Source organism: Crocuta crocuta, unplaced genomic scaffold, assembly GCF_008692635.1.
Source record: "Crocuta crocuta isolate KB4526 unplaced genomic scaffold, BGI_CrCroc_1.0 scaffold274, whole genome shotgun sequence".
NCBI lineage: Eukaryota > Metazoa > Chordata > Mammalia > Carnivora > Hyaenidae > Crocuta > Crocuta crocuta.
The window spans coordinates 3,603,035-3,622,227 of record NW_027530222.1 but is presented as its reverse complement, the minus strand read 5'-3'; the positions used below and the strand labels follow the sequence as shown (position 1 = coordinate 3,622,227).

Sequence of the window (19,193 nt, the reverse complement as noted above, 5' to 3'; positions counted from 1 at the left end):
TTTTTTACAAATAGTTTATTGTCAAGTTGGTTTCCATATAACACCCAGTGCTCATCCCCACAAGTGCCCTCCTCCATTATGTGCCAGATACTCTTAGGCGCTGGGGTGAGAGAGGGCTGCAGCCCAGTGCCTTCTACGGTCCATGGCCTGGTGGGACAGACAGACCCGTTAACAGGCTCTCAGTCTGTGGGAGCACAGAGGAGGAAGGAACTAAGGTTGAGTGGGCCTCCGGGACCTGGGTCAGGCTGAGAAGGCTTCTCAGAGGAGGTGACTTTTAAGCTGGGCCTTGGAGGAAAAAATATGAATAAGTTTCAAAAGTCTTTTCTGAGGAGCTGTTCATAAATGATAGGAAATGCTTAAGAGAAATGACGAGGGATAGGGTGGTAGTGGAGGTTAAGGGTATAAAGAGGGATGACAGAGATGCCTGGGAACATAGTCCCCGGCCAAGTTTCTTTGGGGACAGTCTGGCCTTATAACCTTGGTCCCCTAAGTGTAGGGACCCAACGTTGGGGTCAGCACTATCCAATAAGATTTCTGCAATGGGGCAAATGTTCTGTTTCTAGGCCATCCAACATGGTAGCCACGTGTGTGGCTAGTGAGCCTTTGAAATGTGGCCAGCATGACTGAAGAACTGGATGCTTCTATTTATTTCGTCGCGAGTAATTTCAACTCAGTCGCCATGTCAGACAACGCACCTCTGTGTGCTTCTCACCCTGGATCACATTTGAATCACTTAAGATGCCTTGCAAAACTTCTGATGCCCGGCGCCAGAGCCTTTATCCTGCGATTCTGATTTTGTTGATCTAGAGTGGGGCTTGGGTATGTTTTTGAAAACAACTCAAGTGTTTCTCAGGTGAGCTCGGGTTGAGAGCCACTGATCTGAAACTTTGTCCACCTCACTCTCACAGCTGGGGAGGCCCTGTTTCACAGGGTTACTTCGGGGGAGTGGGCTGTGCTGGGCCTTCAGTCACCTGGCTTTCCCCAACACCACTCCCCCAGTTAAGGCCACAATACCCAGGAAGAAGGGCCTAATACCGTTCGCGCAGCCTGCTGGCTTGCCCCGTGCCGGCCTCACCCGCTTCCCAGTCGAGGCAGCGTTCAACCACCTGAGCCCTGCTAGGACGGAGATCCCGGCCCCCCGCTGGACATCAGGGGTCAGTGGTCAAGAAGCCTGGTCCTTGCAGGCCTGGGGACCTTGGACGGAGCCCAGCTAGCCATTTTCCTGGGGTGGGTGAGGCTGGGCTGGAGCAGGGGCCGCTGGCCAGGCCTGAGGTTTGGCTGGTTTCTGTCTACTTTCCCATCAAACAGGTCCGCGATGCGTGTGTTTGGGGCAGCAACAATGTGGGAGGGTTTGATAACGAGACTGGGACTTGGAGAGAACCCTCCTTCCCCACGTATCCTGGAAAAAGCTTTCTGAGCTGAGGCTCCCCCAGCAGCTGCTGCCTCCCCACCCCGTGTTTGCCACCCACACCCCAAAAGCACCATTCCCATGACTCACACGTGGCAGCCTGTGCACTTCTTTTATTATTAAATATATAAGCAGCTTCCTATTTTTTAAATAGATATTTAAATGACTTTATATAAAATAATTCACCACTTCCAAGTATAAAAACAAAATCTCACAGTGTGTGAGCCAATGTTCCCTCTCGGCTTTCTCAAGGAAGGGATTCGTGTGCAGGCGGCCGGGGGAGGCGCCCAGAGGTCCGGGGCCCCTCCCGCACCTGTGTCACCACGCGCCCACAAAGAGCTTCTGCAAGCAGTTGGACTTGCTTTCTTGACTTTCAAAATACTATGTGTTTGGGGTGAGGGAGGAATGCCTTTTTTCTGTGGTTTTTTTTTTTTCCCTTTCCCTTTTAAATACATACTCTCTAGAATCAAATACAGAGTCTGTGACTAGAAGGAGCCCCTACAGGGCACGTTCCCCGCTGTTCGTCCTTCAGCTGAGAGAGCAGGGCAGGGGCGGTGGGGACCAGCAGACCCCAACTTTTGAGGGCAGGAAGAAAAGTCATGGGCCTCTGCCCAGGGGCCAGGAAGGGTGGGGTCTCTCAGTGGAAGGCCCAGGGCAGCAGGAGAGGAGGGACCGAGGGCAATCGGCAGCCCCGTCACCCGCTGCCAGTTCTCAGAGCAGCAGCCATGGGCTGGTTCAGGAAGCTGAGGCCCTTAAGACAAATTTGGAAGCAGATTCCTGGTCCCCCTCCCGCCCTGGCTGGCCTGGGCTCGAGAGACAGTATAGGGGTGAGAGCTGGGGGCATCGCTGCCTACCCAGGTGGGGGACGAGAGGGTGGGGAGAGAATGGGAGCTGGCAGCCGTGCTGCGAGGCCGGAGAGCAAACCCAGCGTTAGGGCTTCCACAGGGACAGCCGGGGTGCCCCCCGGCACAGCCCTGCTGCGATGGGGGGGCCTGATACGGGGAAGCAGACTGGGCAGGGGGGATCGGGGAGCAGACGCCTCCCCCCACGGTATACCCATAACTGCAAAGACCCATTTTCAGCGGGAGCTCACCCCGCAGCCTCCCTCTGGGTCTGCCTCTGCCCTCCCTGCCCGCCATCCCCCAGTCACTTCCCTCCTGGGAATGTCAAAGTGCAAGATGCAGGAACCTGGGCGAACGACGCAGCCTGAAGACCCGCTCCGGCTGGCAAGCCCAGGCCGTTCTCCCACCCCATCCACCCCGGGGAGTCGAAGCTGGGTCAGCGGAAGGTCAGGGCTTAGGGGCGCCCTCAGTCGACAGGCAAGGGCCGGCTCGGGCACTCAGTGCGGGAAGCTGGCGAGAGGCTGGAGGGGCAGGAGGACGGACCGACGCCCGCTCACAGGGTCGGACGGCGCAGGCTGGTCAGCAGGCAGCTTCAGTATTCACAGTGCAATGGCTTCCTTCGTGAGGGGAGCCTCGGCGCAGCCTCCCGGAGAAGCTCTGGCAGGGCTGGAGGGAAACGGGGCCAGATACCAGAGCTCGGTCTTCCCCTTGGCATTGGAGCCAAGCCGGACAGGTCCTGAGGGCAGGGTCGGCCTCCCTCTCTGCCTGGCAGCCAGCAGAGGGCACCTGGGCCGCCAGTGCAGACCCACAGGCCCAGAGGCCTTCTCTTCCCATCTCTTGGGCTGCACACCTTTCCGAGAAATCCAGCGACGCTGTCCCGCCCTGCCAATCTCATGCTTCTCTCACCGGAGACAAGTTCCTGCTTGTCGTGCTGGCATCCCTAGGCACCAGGCAGTCCTCTGGGCACAAGGGCTCGTTCATTCCTCCGTGCCCACCCTGCTCTCCCACGTCTTACAGGCATCTGGGTCCCTGGCCCAGGCGTGGCTTGGAGGGGAGTAGGAGGAGGACACAGCCCCTGAGGCGCAGAGGGTCCTCAGCCGAGCTTCCCAGCCTTCCTCCAGTGGACGGGAGCCACCAGGGCCCACGATAAATATCAGCAGCATGGAGGGCATCCTCCAGCCCTCTCCTGGTCAGTCCAGAGTCTGAGGGTCGAGGGCAGAGGGACCCCAGCCTCGCTGCTCTGGAGCTCGTGTGGTGGGCAGGCCACACTGCGAGGAGAACGGCTGCGGACGGGTGGTGGTGGACGCCCCCATGTCTTGTCCCGTGGAGAGACGGTCCTGTGCGCCCGGCTGCAAGGGAGACAGAAAGAAAGGCCGGTCATGGGGCACCTGGGTGGCTTAGTCGGTTGAGCGTCCGACTTTCGCTTAGGTCATGATCTCGCGGTTCGTGGGTTCGAGCCCCGCGTCGGGCTCTGTGCTGACTGCCAGCGCAGAGCCTGGAGCCTGTTTCAGTCTGTGTCTCCCTCTCTCTCTGAGCCTCCCCTGCTCACGCTGTCTCTCGCTCTCTCCTAGAAATAAATAAAACATTAAAAAAAAAAAAAGAAAAAGAAAGAAAGGCCGGTCAGCCGAGCGGGCGTGGAGGGAGGGGTCGCTGAGGACATGGGCGGGGGAGACACAGCGTTCCTGTGGGCTGTCGGTGGTGCTACAGGCAGGAAGGACCTCCTCCCGTCCTCTCCCTCGCCTGCCCAGCCGCCCCAGACACCGCAAAGGACAGGGTGGCTTTTCCTGGCAGCAGTCCAAGCCTCCGGCCAGACTGGCCTCACCTCCTACCTCCTCCTGGGGAGCCAGGGAGCACAGGGGGAGGTAAGGGGCCTGGTAGAGGCCTGAGCAGGACCAGGAGAGGGCGGTGGCCGCCGCTTAGGGAGAGCAGTCTGACAGGGAGGGGAGGGCGCACTTGAGGGTCCTGAGACCTCCCCTCAGGCAAGACGAGCTCCCGGGCCTTGGGCCAACGAACCAACGATTCCTGCCGATTCGAGCAAAGAATTGCTCACTCCCACCTCCACACCACTCATCACAGAGGGTCATCCCACATGATGATCGACACTCGGAACAGCAGGTCATAGGCACCAAGAGGAAGAACTAGACGCACTTTCGGAACGAGGAAACTCACACCCTGCCACTTGGCATGCTGTCCCCCAAGTAACCCGGCCTCCTTCCTGATGGGCTGAGGGACTGGCCTCCCTGGATCATCCACAGGAGCCAGGGCCCTGCTCTCTCCACCCCCACCCCCATCCTTGTCCCTTGCCCAGCATCCTCAGAATGCTTTGTTCCCAGAGCAGAAATCCCCTGGACCCCATCCAACTTTGGGATCCTGTGTGGAGCTCCCTGACCACCCATAGACCCTACGGCAAAGTCCCTGACAGACNGAGAACCAGAAACTGGACAGGAGCCATGATGGGCACAGCCGGGTCTCAGACCCAGCTGGGGCTGGGAGGGAGGGGAGAAAGACCAGGTGGGTGAGTCCCCTGCCCCTATGTCCTGATTCCTTAGAGTGCCTGTGGTTTCTTTCTGAGCAGCCCTCTCTCAGTCTCTCTGCCTCTGTGTTTTCTCTCTTTCATCGGAGTGGCAGGTAGTCTAGGGTCTGGCCCTGACTCCTGAGGCTCCTGGGGCTTAGGCTGGACCTACTGATCCAAGCGGTGGGATCAGGAACCAGGGCTGCGGTCCTTGCCCTGGGTTCCCTTTCTAAATGAAATCTTGAGGGGAGGAAGAGGAAAGTTTGGCAGGGCCTGAGAACAGGCAGGCAGGGAAAGCAGAGTAGGAGTGAAGAGGAGAGGGGGCAGAGGGCCAAGACCAAGGTGGGAGGCTGGCAACCAGTCCGAGCGTGGTCCAGCACTGAGCCACGGAGTCCCCAGGGACCTCGAGTCCTCCTCTGCTTTACCAGTCTCGAGGGGGTCTGGATCATCCTCACAGCCCGGCCGGTGTCCCCACTCACCCATCTCAGCCCGCCCCACCAAGAAGGGGGACCCCGGGATTCCAGATGTGTTCTCTCGTGCTGTCTTCTAAATAGACTCCCTTGATTTTGAGCATTCGTTAGATCCCTTTTCTTCAAGGAGTGGCCCAGACCTGTCACTGTACCCATGGGAAGGCCCTAAGGCGCTCACTTGTATTTGGCATGGGGTGTGACTGGAAACTTGAATGGGTTACCCTAGCTAGTCAGCCAGTGAGCCAATCAGCAAATCAGGCCGTTAGCCAGCTAGTTAGTTAGGCAGGCAGCTCACCAATCAACGACCAGCCCGGTAAGCAGTTACCAGCTAGTCAGTTGATCAAAGTCACCTAGCCAGCTGGTCAGCCAGTCAGCTGGAGTCGATTAGTTAGCTGGTTAACTGGTCATCCAGAAGACTGGTCGGTTAGGGACAGCTGGCCAGGGTCAGGTGGTCAGTCAACCCTGAAGCCAATCAGTTAACATTTATTGAGTTCTTGGCAGGTGTGGAGGGGCCCTCTCTGTGTTAGAACACGGGACAGAAAGAGAAATGCAAAAAAAGTGGAAGACACAGTCCCTGCCCTCAAGGGGGCTTACAGCCTTCTTAGGGATGTGGAACATACACACACACACATAAGATAAGATTTTAAAAATGTACAAACACAACATCCAAGTAAGTGCAAATTGATATAGTATTAACCAAATACAAAAGAGCAGAGGGGTGGGACCTGAAGAGGAACCTGCGGGCGGTGGAGACAATCAGGAGGGACGGGAGGTGGTGGGCGCTGCCTGGAATCGGGGCACCGGGGCCGGGGAATGATAAGGGTCACGTCTTTATCAACAACGTGGGTGAAGACAACAGAAGGCGCTCATCAATGTGCAGGAGACACACTTGGGAGGACTATGAAGACAGAACTAGAACTTGAAACAATTTCAGGAGGCTCCGGTGACGGGCAGACACCAACAAGGTGGTTTTACCAAGGACGAACATAAACTCCTGCACCCTGGTTAAACCACTACGCTGTCCAAGCACAGGAGAGAAGGCCTGGCTTGCCGGAAGTTTACGGGAAATGGAACCGGGGGTTTGAATAGACCACAAGCCCAACAAATGGCAACAGTATGATGCAGCTGTTCGAAAACAAAACAAAAACAAAACCCCCAAACACTAATGCGATCTGCATCTGCACGAATAGAAGAACTGTGTCCAGATCAAGGAAGGTTAACAGTCTCACTGTACTTTGAGCTGGTCGGACAGTATCTGGAGCACTGTGTCCAGGGCTGGGTGCCACATTTTTCAGAGGGACATTGACAAACGAGTGTGTCCAAAGGAGGGCGACCAGGATGGTGAGGGGTCCGAAAACCACATCACATAAGGGACGTTTGAGGGGCTTGCGCCACACTTTGCTCAGAGAATCCTTACAGGGCACATGGATAACTGACTTGAGACACTGGAGGGCTCTCATGAGAATAGGAGGGAGGACCATCGTGGAGCAGGCAGGGAAGCTCGCTTGAGGAAGGATTTCCTCACGGTGCTCCTGGGAGGTGGCAGGGAGCTTGTCTGGGCCTGGGAGTATGGGACCAGCAGCTGGCTGACCCCTGTCGGGGGAGGCCCCTGTAGGGTAGGACACTGGCCAAATGACCGCTGAGAGCCTTTCTAAGACTAAGGTTCGATGGGTCCAGGAATCTAAAAGCAGGGATATAGAAATGACCTTGGCTGGGGGAAGGGTTGAATAGGGTGCAGACAGATAGAAAGCTGGCCAGAGGCGCCTGCTAGGGGCAGCTGCTGGAGGGGCCCGGGAGCCAAGTGGAGAGCATTAGGTTTGAAGTGGCTGGCGATGCAAATTCCCCAGGAGGGTAAAGACTACGGACAAGAAGATTTTGGATACTCTGGGATGGAAGGTGGCAGCAAAGACTAGAAGCCAAATGTAGAAATCATAACCCAATGCCTGGCCTCAGATGGTGGGGGTGGGGGGAATGGAGGGGCGGTGCAGAGACCTGAGGACCTCAAAAGGAGACGGTTGGCAAGATACGGTGACATGACGGATGGAAAAGGGAGTTAGGAGTGGAGGGAGCCACGTGCGGGCCTCAGGGCAGTTGGTGATTAGAACCGTAGGGTGATTAGAAAGGAGGGTAGCTCATTTTAAGGGCTGGAGAGAGATCCAAATCAGAGTCTTACCTTAGAAACCCCTCTATACCGGCAGCTCCACCTGTCTGTCCTCATCCTGAGTCAGGGGGCTGTGGGCAGAGCACAGGGCTGGCATAAGACTTCAGCAGAGGCTGAGGAGCGAGGGAACCCCTATAGTTTGTCCACCAACCCCCCACATGTGCGCTCCAGCCCTCTCCGGTTGAGAGGACTCAGAACTGCCTGACCCTAAGGAGAAGTCAGGAAAAATCCCAGAGGTACAGGAAAAGAAGAAACACCCTTCCGCCTCTTTGCCTCCCATCCTGTTCTGAGCTCCGTTTCCTCAGAGCAAGTGAAAGGAAGTCTCCCTCAAATCTAGAGGGGAAACAGATGCCAAGACAGGCCCCCTCGTGCCTTCCAGAGCCCCCAACCCCCCTTGTAAACACTCACCTGCCTTCTGGTTGCTCCAGGGGAGAATCCACTGTCTGAGGCTCTCGATGGCTCTGCGGACAGACAGTAAAGATCGGGCTCCCTGAGGAGCTGGGGGACAGTGTGGGGACTGTGGCCTCACTCCCAGGCAGGGTTGCCCGGGGGAATAGAGGAGAGATGTGTCCAAGTCTCCCCCAGCTCCCCTGATGTGGGGGTCAGCCGCAGGCCAGGAGGGCTACCTGGGGCCTCCTGCTGTGATGCCCCATCTCCTCTCCCCATGCAGGCTGCCTCCTATCTCAGGGGTCCAGTGCCCTGGGCACCATGACTTGTACATGGGGCAGAGCTCCCGGTGAACACTAGGCCCTGACCTTCGTGCGACATCACTTTCCTCTGCTAGCTCCCCTCACGGCCGGTTCTCTTCCCACTCTCGGCCCAAGAATATTCTCTCCGGGTCCCTTCCCGTTGGCCTTGTAGCCTGGTCTCCCCCGTTTTTGCACAAACCCTCCATTTCAACCTCCCCTCTTTGGTGCTCAGCTGGCCTCCTGTCTTGGCATCTGAGGAGCCCAGGCAGAGCCCAAGTGATCCTCTGACCTGCCCGACCTGCTCCTCCGCCCAGGCCGTGCCCCTGCCCCCGTGACGGGCCCTCCTCTCTCAGGGGCTCTCCTTACCCGCCGTCTCCGCCTGTAGAACAGGAGGCCACCAACGGCCAGCAGGACCAGGATGATGCTGGGCACCAGCAGGCGGAAGACAAACCCGGGAGGCTGAGGGTCAGAGGGTCCCTCCTGCTGCCTGTCATGGCCTGTGTCAGTCAAAGGAACGGAATTAAAGCGGGCTGAGGGCCTGCGCCCTTCACTTGCTCGTCCTTCCAGCTCTGGGGGGCTCCTCCGGTCCCTGGTGCTCCTTCTGCCCTCCAGCTCCCCGAGGGGTGGCACGGGGTCCCAGGAGTGCCTTCCGGGAGGGCTGGGCTGTGCAGAGAGGGCCGAGGGGCTGCCGAGGCTTCGTGGAGGCCGTGACGGGGTCCTGGCAGAGCCTGGCTCCTGGTGGTCTCTGGGCGGGGCAGATGGACCGTCTGTCTTCTCAGGTGTGTGACTCTGGGCCTGGCCAGTGGGTCTCGCAGGGCCCACCTTGGGCGGGGGCATGCCAGTCGTGTCCTCTGGCTGCTGGCTCCTGGCTGCGTGGGACAGTGGGAAAGATGCTGACAAGAGGTCACTGGGCCTGGCGGTCGTCTTGGCCTGGGTGCTGCCTCCTCCCAGCCTGGAGGGGGAAAGCGCTGCCCCTTGGGGTACGGGACCCTCACTGGCTTCTCCGGAGGCCTCTTCCGGGGTCCAGTTAGTGCCCAACACGGAGTCAAGCGTGTCCTCCGTCCCAGGGACGGGAGCCCCGACAGAGGGCTGGGGCTGAGGCGAATCCCCGATGGGACTGGCCTCCACACCCGTGGGCTCTGGAGAGTCAAAGCTCTGGCAGGTGCTCCTGGGTGGTCGCTGCTTGGCAGTGCCCGGGTCCAGGTCCACTGTGCGGAGGGGCAGCTCACTGGGCAAGAGGGAGCTGCCCTCTGTCCCCTCAGAGTCAGCCCAGGTCAAGCCAGCCATGGGGGCCATGGAGGGGGCAAGGGGCTGCTGAGGGGAGACAGAGGCCAGGTCACTGCTAGGGGTGGCTTTGGGGTACAGGCAGTTGCAATCAGGCTTGGTCACCACATCTGAAAGAACCACAGAGAGAGGGAGGGAGAAAGNTGAGAGGGGAATGTGGGGGCGGGGCCCCTCATCCCCTAATCGCTCAGCTAGGGGCTAAGGAGAGGACAGGACTGGGGCCAGTGCTCACGACACGGGCCTTAGGCAGAGAAGGTACAAACTGCAGGATCTCAAAGGCAGAAAGCAAAGAGTGGGGTTTAGAGGACAGACTGCGGGCCAGGGTCAGGGAAGACCAGGGACCAGCTTTTCCTGGAGTTCCAGCCGGCTAGGTCCCAAGCCAGGGTTGAGCAGCAGCTGGCTGGGGGGTTGAGCAGTGGCCTCGAAGACTAACACAAGACACCCTCGAGTCCCATAGGCAGTGCTAGTCGGAAAGCAGCAAGGTGGTTTCATGCACAGCCAGGGGCCACACAGCCACAGCCACAGGCGGGAACAAGCTGGGGCTGGAACGTAGCCATGACTCGAGGCCTTGGGATTGAAGCAACGAGACTGGACTTGGCCACTGACAGGCCGCGGGGCCTCAGCTGCCGCCTCGGGGAGCAAGGTTGAATGTAGCAGGGCACACGTGGCACGGGGACGCAGAGACGAGGACACGTAGGGTACACGTGTGTGCAGCTGGGTCTGCACTGGGAGAGTTTGAATGACGCTCAGACTTCAAATCCAGCCTTTTCCCTTGAGGGGACATTCAAGGCGTCCTGGGGACTTCCGGAGCCAGGGTATCCTGGTGACTGACAGCAGGGCTCCTGGAGCAAGGGCCCTGGCTCCCGACGGAGCCTTGCTCTCTCCATGGAACCCTCTGTGCGTTCAGCCAGCCGGCAGAGCCTCCTTGCCTACAGGGCTCTCTGAGAGGGGCCCCTTGCCCATTCCCTAAGTTCGCAGCCACCAGCACGATCCTTGTTGATGCCTCAACATGCAGACATATGTAGGTGTGCATGCACACACATGTCAGAACGGACATGTGCCCGGGACCACCCGGAGGTACAGGAAGCCACATGTGTACACGAGAAAAGCACATCTACACACACAGGAGCATGCGTTGCAGACGGGCTGCCTCCCCAGGGTCCCTCCAGCCCCACACCTCGCCTCCGATCCCTGCTCTGTTCCTTACACCCTCCCCTTGACCCGCACCCGCTGGCCATTTTGGTGCTTACCTTGGCTGGCGCATTCAGCAAAGCTGTTGTTGCAGTTCTTGCTGAAAATGTTCCAGTCCTTTTTAAGGAGATTCTTGGTCTCGTTAAAGACATTCTTGATCTTTTCCAGCAACTGGAGGGGTGTCTCATAGAAAGTTCGTACACAGGCCTGGAAAGACAGCAGGGCCCCCCTGCTTGGTCAGGACGAGCCATGTCTCTTGCTTGTTTGCCAAACTCCCTTGGCCTTTTTCACGTCTGTCTTCTTTTTCTCTTTCATTTTCTCCCTCCCCTCGCCCCTGATCTGTGGTGGATCCAGCCCTGAGATTTCCAGAGGTATCATTTATTCACAGATCCACTGAACACATATCTATGTGCCAGGCATATGGTAATTACCTGGGGATCATGCAATGAGCATGAGAGAGGTCACTGTCTGAGTCGGGACGCTGACTCCAGCAAGGCACTGGCATTAAACACATGGTTACAAGCGCAGGGAGTCATATGAATAAGTGTGGCGTGATCTGAGCATGTACAACAAGGGGAACCAAATGAGGGCTCAGGGTGGAGGGCGGATTTCCTCATGGAATCAGCTGAAAGATGAGCAAGAGTCAACCAGGAAAGGAGGCGGGGTTGGAGTGAGCTGTCCAGATGGTGGGAACAGATTGTGCAAAGGTCCTGAGGCAGGAAAGAGCCTGAAATGTGGAAAGACCAAAAGACGGTGATAGTTGCTATAGTAGCGCCATCCAGAAGTGGACAAGGGATGCAGGCGAGAGAGGTCAATGAGGGCCAGGTGCCTCAGGCCCTTGTTGCCTGTGTCAAAAACTGCTAACCTGATTCATAGAGCAAAGAGAAAACATCCGAGGGGTTGGTGGGGAGGTGGGTGGTGGCATGGTGAGACCCAAGTTTTAGAAGGGTCATCCTGTGGCATGAAGCAAGGCCGCTGTGGGTCCTTCTCTGGCATGGGCATGCCTTAGGAGGAGGGCTGAAGCTGCCCCAGTGTTGTCTACTGAGCTGTCGTTTTCTCTTCTGCTCATAGGACCGCGGCTTCCCTCACCCACTGAAGCTCTGAGAAGCTGCACACGCTCCTGATTTTCCTCCCACCTCCTGAGCTGCTCCTTTCAGTCTCCTTACCAGGCTCCCCTCCTCCACCAGACTTACAAACTCTGGCATTCCCCGGGGCTGCCACCTCTCCCCCTTCACACCAGATGAGGCCCCACATGCCCAGGGCTTCATCCATAGTCTACTTGCCGGTGCCTTCCAAATACCGAGTTTTCGCTTAAACTGAGCTGCACAGGGAAGAGCTGTAAGCTTCACGAGGCTATGAAGTCCTCGAAGGCATCTTGATATGCCCATGGCCTGTGAGCAGCAGGCCCTTAACAAATGTGGACCAGATGAATGAATGAATGAATGCACGTGTAAGAAAACCTGGGCTCAGCTCTGTCACCCACCAGCTGGGTGACAGTGGCCAAGTGGCCTACCCAGTTTGGCCTCATTTCCTCTTCTGTCAGAACTATAATCCCTTCCGGCCTCCCACCGGGGCTGCTTATAAGAAAGAGGGAAGCAGCCTCTCTCTCTCCTTTCTTCGTAAACCTCTGTCTCTTTCATGCCTGACCTTGTCACTTCATAGAGAACACAGCAACCATCCGACAGAAGGTCCCGAAGCCCACCTGTCACACAGCTGTGCCTTCTCTACCCAGGGGCTCAGAACCCCGCCAGCCTTCTCTCCGGGACACTGGCCCCTCTGGCCTCCAAGCCTCCAACCCTCCTCGAGTCCACCCCCTGCGTTCACACGGTGTAGGCGGTGCCCAGGCTGGGTGGCTTGTGAAAATGCAGATGCCCAAGCCCACCCATAGCCCCAGTGAATCAGACTTTCTAGGGGTACGTACTGGGAATCTGGATTTTAAACAAGCTCCCCAAGTGATCCTTAACGGACCCTAACATTGGAAAACCCCAGCTTTAATACCTCTCGGGAGAACTGTTTCCTCCTGCAATCCCACACTCCCTCTGGTGACCTCTGTTCCGGTGCCTTTGCGGAGCCCCCCTGCCCCGCAGCGCTGCCTCCACTTCCTCTCTGTTCATCCCCATCAGGCACCTGCCTGCAGCAGCCCCGCACACTGCCACGGCCGCCCGAGGCTTTTCTGCCCTCGTCCTGCTTGCTTCTCAATCCCGTTGGTTAAAGGTGACTGCTTTTCCCGTCTTGTGACACTCTTCCACGAGCCCAGTGAAATCAGCCTCCTGATTTTCCCTCCGCCGCTAGGCTGCTCCTTCCCAGTCTCCGGGCCAGGTCCCCTCCTCTGCCTGGCTTCTGGGTGCCGGGGTTCGGGGGCACAGTGGGCCGTGCTCTACAGTCCGCTGGCCTCACAGATGACCTCCAGGCCGTCTCCTCTTACACGAGTATCTTGCCAGCCAGACTCAAGACCCCGAGTTATCAGCCTTCTGTTCCGCATTTCCGCTTGGCTGTCCCACAAGCGTCTCGAGCTTCATGTGCCCCAAACTGGGCTCCTGCTCTTCCCCCAAACCTGCTCTGCCTGCGGATCCCCCCCACCCCCAACTGCTCGAGACGGAACCGTCCTCGAGCCATCCCTTCCCTCCGCTCCTCATGGCCACCGCATCACCAAATCCTGAGTTCTTTCTCCAAACTCGACCCGCGAGCACAGCCGCCTGCTCCACCTGCACAGCGCCGCCCGGGCCGACGCCCCGCCTTCCCCCACCTGCCGCCCTCCAAGCCGCTGGAACCTCCGGCCCGGAATGGCGCCCCCTGCTGGCCTCCCGGCCTCCATTCTTGCCCGCTGCGGTCCGTTCTCCGCTGGGCTCCGAGAGGGGGCTCGCAGTTAGGTTAGGTCATTCTTCAGTTTCCCAAGGCTTCTTCAAACTTCAGACATTCCACATCCCTAAGACCCCAGATGCGCCCCCTGCTGGCTCCCGCCTCCTCTCCCCTCTCCCCTTCTCTTCCACACTTGCTGACGACCACCCTTCCTTTGTGGCCCTGAACGCGCAGGGTCCTGCTCACCTCAGGGCTTTGCGCCTAGCATTCCCTGTTCTGGAATGCTCCGACTAGCCTCAGTGCTTCCTAACTCTTACTCATCTTTGGATCTCAAGGGAGCTATTTTCTTACTCAGAAGCCTTCTCCTTCTCGTCTTCCTCACCGCCCTTTGTAATTAGAATGCCGTTTCTTTCTCAGAGCCCCATGCAGCCCTCCTTCACGTGCGCTCCCTCACCTCCTCAGGTCTACCCTCGCCCGGCTTTCTCTTCAGCAGTGCACTTATTGCCATCCTACACACCACACATTTTTCTTGTATATTTTGTTCACCATCTCNNTAAGCTCCACGAACGTGGATATGGGTATTTGTCTGGTTTGACCCCTAGTGTCTAGAACAGTACCTGGTACACAATAGGCACTCATTAAGTGTTTGTTGAATGAATGAAGAGTCCTCATGTTTTGTAATTCTCTTTACATATGTCATTGTTTAATGGTTGCCAGCCCCACTTAACCGTAAGTTCCACGGAGGTGCGGACCATGTAGTTTTTCCTCACGAAGACACTGTCAAGGCCTAGCATTGTGTCTCCCGCCCAGTGAGTCCTTAGCAGAGGTATGTGGGGTGAATAAATGAATGAGAGAGAGTGAACCATGACACAGGGTGAGGCAAGTGAATATACTCTGTGCACAAGGGCAGGGATGGTACCACCAAAGCCACCCTCTACTCTTACTCAGTGTTCCTGGCTCCAGGACGCTCCTACCTTGTCCTGCTCTTCATAGTCCTTAGTGAAGCAGCTCCTTAGCCTCAGAGAGAGTTCCTGGAGCTTCACGATGACATTGGCGTTGGGAGTATTGTCTTTGAAGCGCATGGTGTCCTCCATTATGTCTTGCACTAGGAGAAATGCCTTCTTAAGGTAGCACACGGGATCTTTCTGAAAAACAAGAAGCTGGAGTTTATGGTCTGGCTGGTGTGGTCGGCAGACCCAGGCTCTGTGACAGGTGCCCCCATCCCCTGAGGGGAGGGCCATGCCGCCCCAGTAAGAAGAGGGGCACAAACCTCAACTGGTCTTTCACTCTCTTTCCTGGGATCTGAAACTGCCTGAACTTGGGGTAGAGGGAAGGAAATGTGGGTTCTGATTAGAGACATCCTCAGATTTCTGGAAGATGAGGCTTTAATCAGAAGGGGGGTGCACAGGTAGGGTGGATTCTGGGGAACTGCTCTGTCTCTCTTTGGGTTTGCTTTCACAAGAAGTTCTTTACTACATGGCTCCTTCTAATCCTCCAGGCCACGGGGGAAACTAGAGGCCACCTGAGGATCCACAGAATAACATCAGTGTTTTGTGTCCCTTAGAGGTGGTGTTGCCTCAACAGAGACTCTGCTTTAGCTCTGTATTCCTAGTACCCGGTCTTACCATTTTCTAGCTAAGGAAATTTGCCATGCTTGTTAAGGCGTGAGTGAGTGAGTGAAATACTGAGGTTATTCTTTGGACCATGAGGTGGTCCCCAGTTCTACTAGACATGTATACGGGTCAAGTGCGCAGAAGTTCAGAGATGGGAGCAACTTTTGAGCATAGCATGGTGATTTTTGTATGAAGCTCAAAGATGAGCCGGTGTGGAATAAGGGGTGCTGTGGGGGCAGTTGAAAAGACATCACAAGACAGGAAGGGCTTGTGCCAAGGCTTGGAGGCAGGAAGGGGCAGGGAATGGGGGCGGTGGGCCTGACTGTGTGGTGTAAACCCCAAGCTGACCAACCTGGGCTTTCTCCAAGAGTGAGGGGCGGGGGTGGAGGGAGTGGTGGGGGGGAGTTGGAGGAGGGAAATGAAGGTAATAGGTTGGAGTTCCGAGAGCTCCCCCTAATGGCGGGACGATGGGTGCACTGGCAGCAGGGAGGCCTTTTAGGAGGCTCTTGAAACTGTCTAAGCAACTGATTGGGTGAGGCTCCCGCAGAGCCCAGAGCAGAGCCGCTGGGAGGCAGAACCAGCCGCACTTGGTGGCTGGTTGGGTGTGGGGTAGGAGGAAGAGGGAAAGGGCTGGACTGACTCCCTGGCTGCTATTCTGTCTGTTGGATGGAAACGACATCCTTAAGCAAAGCATGTGACCCAGAAGTCATATTGGTTTGCCTTAGGCCCTGGAGCCACCCTGTGTGGGTTCAAATCAGGCCTCCAACACTTAGTATCTATCTATGCTCCCTTAACCTTCCTGAGGACGATAACCGAGATTAGTATTTCGCATAGTTGTACTGTCAGGGTGCAGTTAGAAAGTGCCTGGTGCATAGTAAGGCCTCGATGTGCCAGGGCAAGGAGAAGGGAGCAGCGGGGAGCTCGAGGCCTGGACCCAGCTCAGCTCTGGACCCTGACACCCCAGACCTGAGCACCAAGGATCGTCATGCCCTCACCATGCCCGGGTACAGGATTTCTCCTCCCTTCATGCTCCCACATATACCCACCTTGGAAAGGACATAGAGAGCTGGCACATGGGCCTTATACATAACCATAACTCACCAGCTGCTCCTGGTCTACAAACTCAAAGGCAATTCGGCATGAAGTCTCCATCTGACTGTCAATCTGTAAGAGAGAGAGCAGGTCGGGGGTGGCAGGGCGGCAGCAGCTCCACTGAGCTCGCCTAAGAATGAGAACTAGGGGCTTTGGCTGGATCAGGTTGTGATGCTCATCTACCTCCCCACCAACCATACTGAGAAAGAGAGGGGCGAGGGAAAGCCTTGTGCTTCCCACATGCCCAGGGTGGGCTGTAAAAGAACAAGGAGTCTCCTCCTTCCACCCCCACCCCCCATGAAATCTGACAAATACCAGTTAGCTATAAGGAAGAAATAGCTAACAGAAGGTACAGGGCATAATCTTCCATGACAAGTAATGAGCTCCCTGTCCTGGCAGGAATTCAAGTCGACGCTTGACAAGCTCTGGGGATTCAGGATCTACAGGGGCTGGGGTTAGATGTGCTTAAAGCCCCCGCCCCCAGAGCAGTGGCTCTGTGGTTGTAAGCCTCAGAGAATGCTCCGGCTCTCGTTCTACCTGGGAGCTGCACGCAGGAAGGAAAGTATAGAGGTAAGAGAGGCAGGAGGCGCAGCCTGCAAGCCCTGAGGTCAGGGCCCTGGAACTGGCCTTACTTAGCCAGTGGTGCTCCACCCTGCCTGGCTGGCCAGAGGGATGGCAAATTCTCTTCCGAGCAGGACAGCAGCCATGATGGTAACCTCATTCTGCCTGGCCGAACCGTGTTTGGAATCGGTGACAGCTCCGCCAGCCGGATTAGAATAGGGCACGGGCTCCCTCATGGCCTGGATGAGCTGTCCATCCCAGCCCTGGGGCTCAGGCAAGGGCCACGAAAGTGAGGGCGGAGCGCTGGGAGCTGGGGGGAGCCTCTTCTCCCTGTGGGACTGAGGCTCTGGTGCCCAGGTAGGGGGCATATCTGAGAGGCCAGGAGTTAGAGGCAACAGGTGGCCACAGCAGGCAGACAGGGATGGCGCCCCGGAGGAAGCATCCCACTGAGGGACAGCAGGCTTCACGGCCTTTTCAGAGTCCGTGGTTGACATTCCAGGCAATCATTAACCCGGGCAACAGGCACTAGGCACTGTGGGCACTGTCTGCAGGGGGAGTCAGAGAGGGCTTCAGGCTTGGGGGTGGGTCGGAGACCCTGACCCCGCGAAGGTCAATGACGAGAGCCTCAGCGGAGCTAGGTGGGAGCCATGAATCGTGTCCTGCACAGCCGTGTGTCTCTGCCTGCAACCCCTGCCTTTGGCCCTGCTCCCTGGTTCCTGCCTCCGTTTCCCCAGCGGGGAGAAGGTAGATAGGCGCGGCCACACACTCACCAGCTGCTGCAGGAACTGCAGGTGTCCGTTCCCAATCATGTGGCTACAGTGCTCTGACACCTCCTCGGTAACACCCCTGCTCACCAGGAGACAGACCAGCAGCAGCAGGCGGCTTAGCCATGTCTGTGGTAGAGAGCGCATCATTACTCCCAGCTCTCGTGTTCCCTAGGGACCTCCAAGCTCTGCCGAGAGCGGAAGAACAAGGATCTCATACCTACAATGCTGCGGGCTCTGCCCCTAGCCCCAGGATGCAGCGTTCCCCAATTCCAGCTTTCTCAGGATTTCGTACGTGGCACGCACAATCTTGCTCTCCCTGGATAACGACCCAAATGCCACCTCCTCCAAGAAGCCTTCCCTGATTAACCCAGGCCAAGCCTGATTACACACTGACCCTTGAAGTAGGACATGGGAGGCGTTCCTCCCAGTCTAAGTTTCAATTACACAGGAAACCCCTTGAGCGTGGGACTTGCATCAGCCCATTGCTGTGTCCCTGCAACCTCAAACACGGAGCCAGACACCTTGTGGGCTGCCCACTCCTCTCCAGCTCATGTTCAAGCACCCGCTTTCAGACTTCAAGCCAGAGACATTTTCCCTAGGCCCAGCCCTTCCTCCCACCTGATTCCACACAGGTCTGGCTCTGCTACCGGAAAAACCAGGGCCCCAAACTCAGTTTCACTGGGAACCTCTCCCACACTGGAGACCTTTTGGAGCCCTGGGTGTGTGTGTCAAAAAGGAGCCCAACTGTTTAATCAGAGGCAGCGGTGCCAGCTCTAGGCCATCCCAGGCTGGCATCTGCCTCTCAGAGCTCCCTCAGGCTCCGTCTGCATCCAGCCAGCCAGCACTTATCACGGCCAGGAAGTTTTCTGAGACCTCTCCCTCCTCCAGCTCCCACCCGGCCCAGGAGCCACTCACCCCCAGTGATGGGACTGATCCCTGACGCCCCATCGTTCCCCTTCCTTCTTTCCTCCCTCCTCCTAACCAGGGTCCCCTCAACCCTCTCCAGGGCCCAGGTCTCCCATTCTCCAGCCAGAGAGGCAGAGGGACTCTTGCGCTTTCTTTCCCCAACTCAAGGTTGCCCCCTGGCAGCTGATGTCCCCAGATTCAGGGAAATGCTGTCAGGGTGGGGTGAGAGCTGGCACCTTCCTGGGCTCTGGGCTCTGCCTCAGTGATCCAGATGATGAGACAAAGACTGCCAATACACAGCACATTGGAAAAACAAGGAGGCTATGAAGCAGCCCTCGACAACATGCTGATTCACATATAACTGAAAGCCCACATGTTTGTCAGCTCCTACCAGGGAAGAGAGGCCCTGGCTGGGACTACCAAGGAGGCTGCAGGGAGGAGAGGCCTCTGTGAGGCCATGAAAAATGGGGAGAAGTTGATGGCAGGGAGAGGGAAGGGGAGGCCTGGAGGGAAGAGGCACATCATGGCCCGGTGCCATTCAGGGAAGGGATCTGGTGAGGGTCCTGGCCTGACCTGGGGGAGGGAGAGTGGAGGATAGTCATGGGGGGTGAGGGTGGGCTTCAGGCTCTGTTGGGCAGTTAAAGAGGTAGCCCTGGGTGGGTTGGCTGCCCAGGTCCTCCAGAACCTTTAATTCAGGACCCCATTGGAAACTGGGCCATGCGGAAGGTGTGTCCATGCTGCAGCTGCTGCAGCTCTGAACCCCCACTTTTCAACAATATGGAGGGAAGAGCCCATGAGAGAGGGGATATTCATTCAGGAAGACAACCTTGCCCCAGGCAATTCAAGATACTGAAGTCTGAGGACAGCTTAACCCCCAAGGGCTGCCTGGCTTTTGTTG

At 57.2% G+C, this 19,193-nt stretch overlaps 1 protein-coding gene across 1 annotated transcript; it reads right to left on the bottom strand.

Annotated features, from left to right (window-relative positions):
* Positions 1-1,506: 1,506 nt before the first annotated feature.
* CSF1 (colony stimulating factor 1) lies at positions 1,507-17,533 on the bottom strand. The gene is made up of 8 exons (XM_077765618.1): positions 17,393-17,533; positions 16,071-16,133; positions 14,331-14,501; positions 10,617-10,764; positions 8,449-9,476; positions 7,802-7,854; positions 7,406-7,464; positions 1,507-3,599 (listed from the first exon to the last, which is right to left on the bottom strand). Exons 1-7 carry the CDS (start codon positions 17,531-17,533, stop codon positions 7,419-7,421), a joined length of 1,650 nt encoding a protein of 549 aa, XP_077621744.1. The 3' UTR covers positions 1,507-3,599; positions 7,406-7,418.
* Positions 17,534-19,193: the final 1,660 nt, after the last annotated feature.

Bases quoted from the DNA above. Each gene is read 5' to 3' on its own strand.
- CSF1 (XM_077765618.1), bottom strand. From the start codon at position 17,533: ATGCGCTCTCTACCACAGACATGGCTAAGCCGCCTGCTGCTGCTGGTC. The intron at 14,502-16,070 runs GTGAGTTATGGT...CTTGTTTTTCAG, and splicing joins TTGTAGACCAGGAGCAGCTG to AAAGATCCCGTGTGCTACCT. The intron at 10,765-14,330 runs GTAGGAGCGTCC...CTGTCTTTCCAG, and splicing joins ACTATGAAGAGCAGGACAAG to GCCTGTGTACGAACTTTCTA.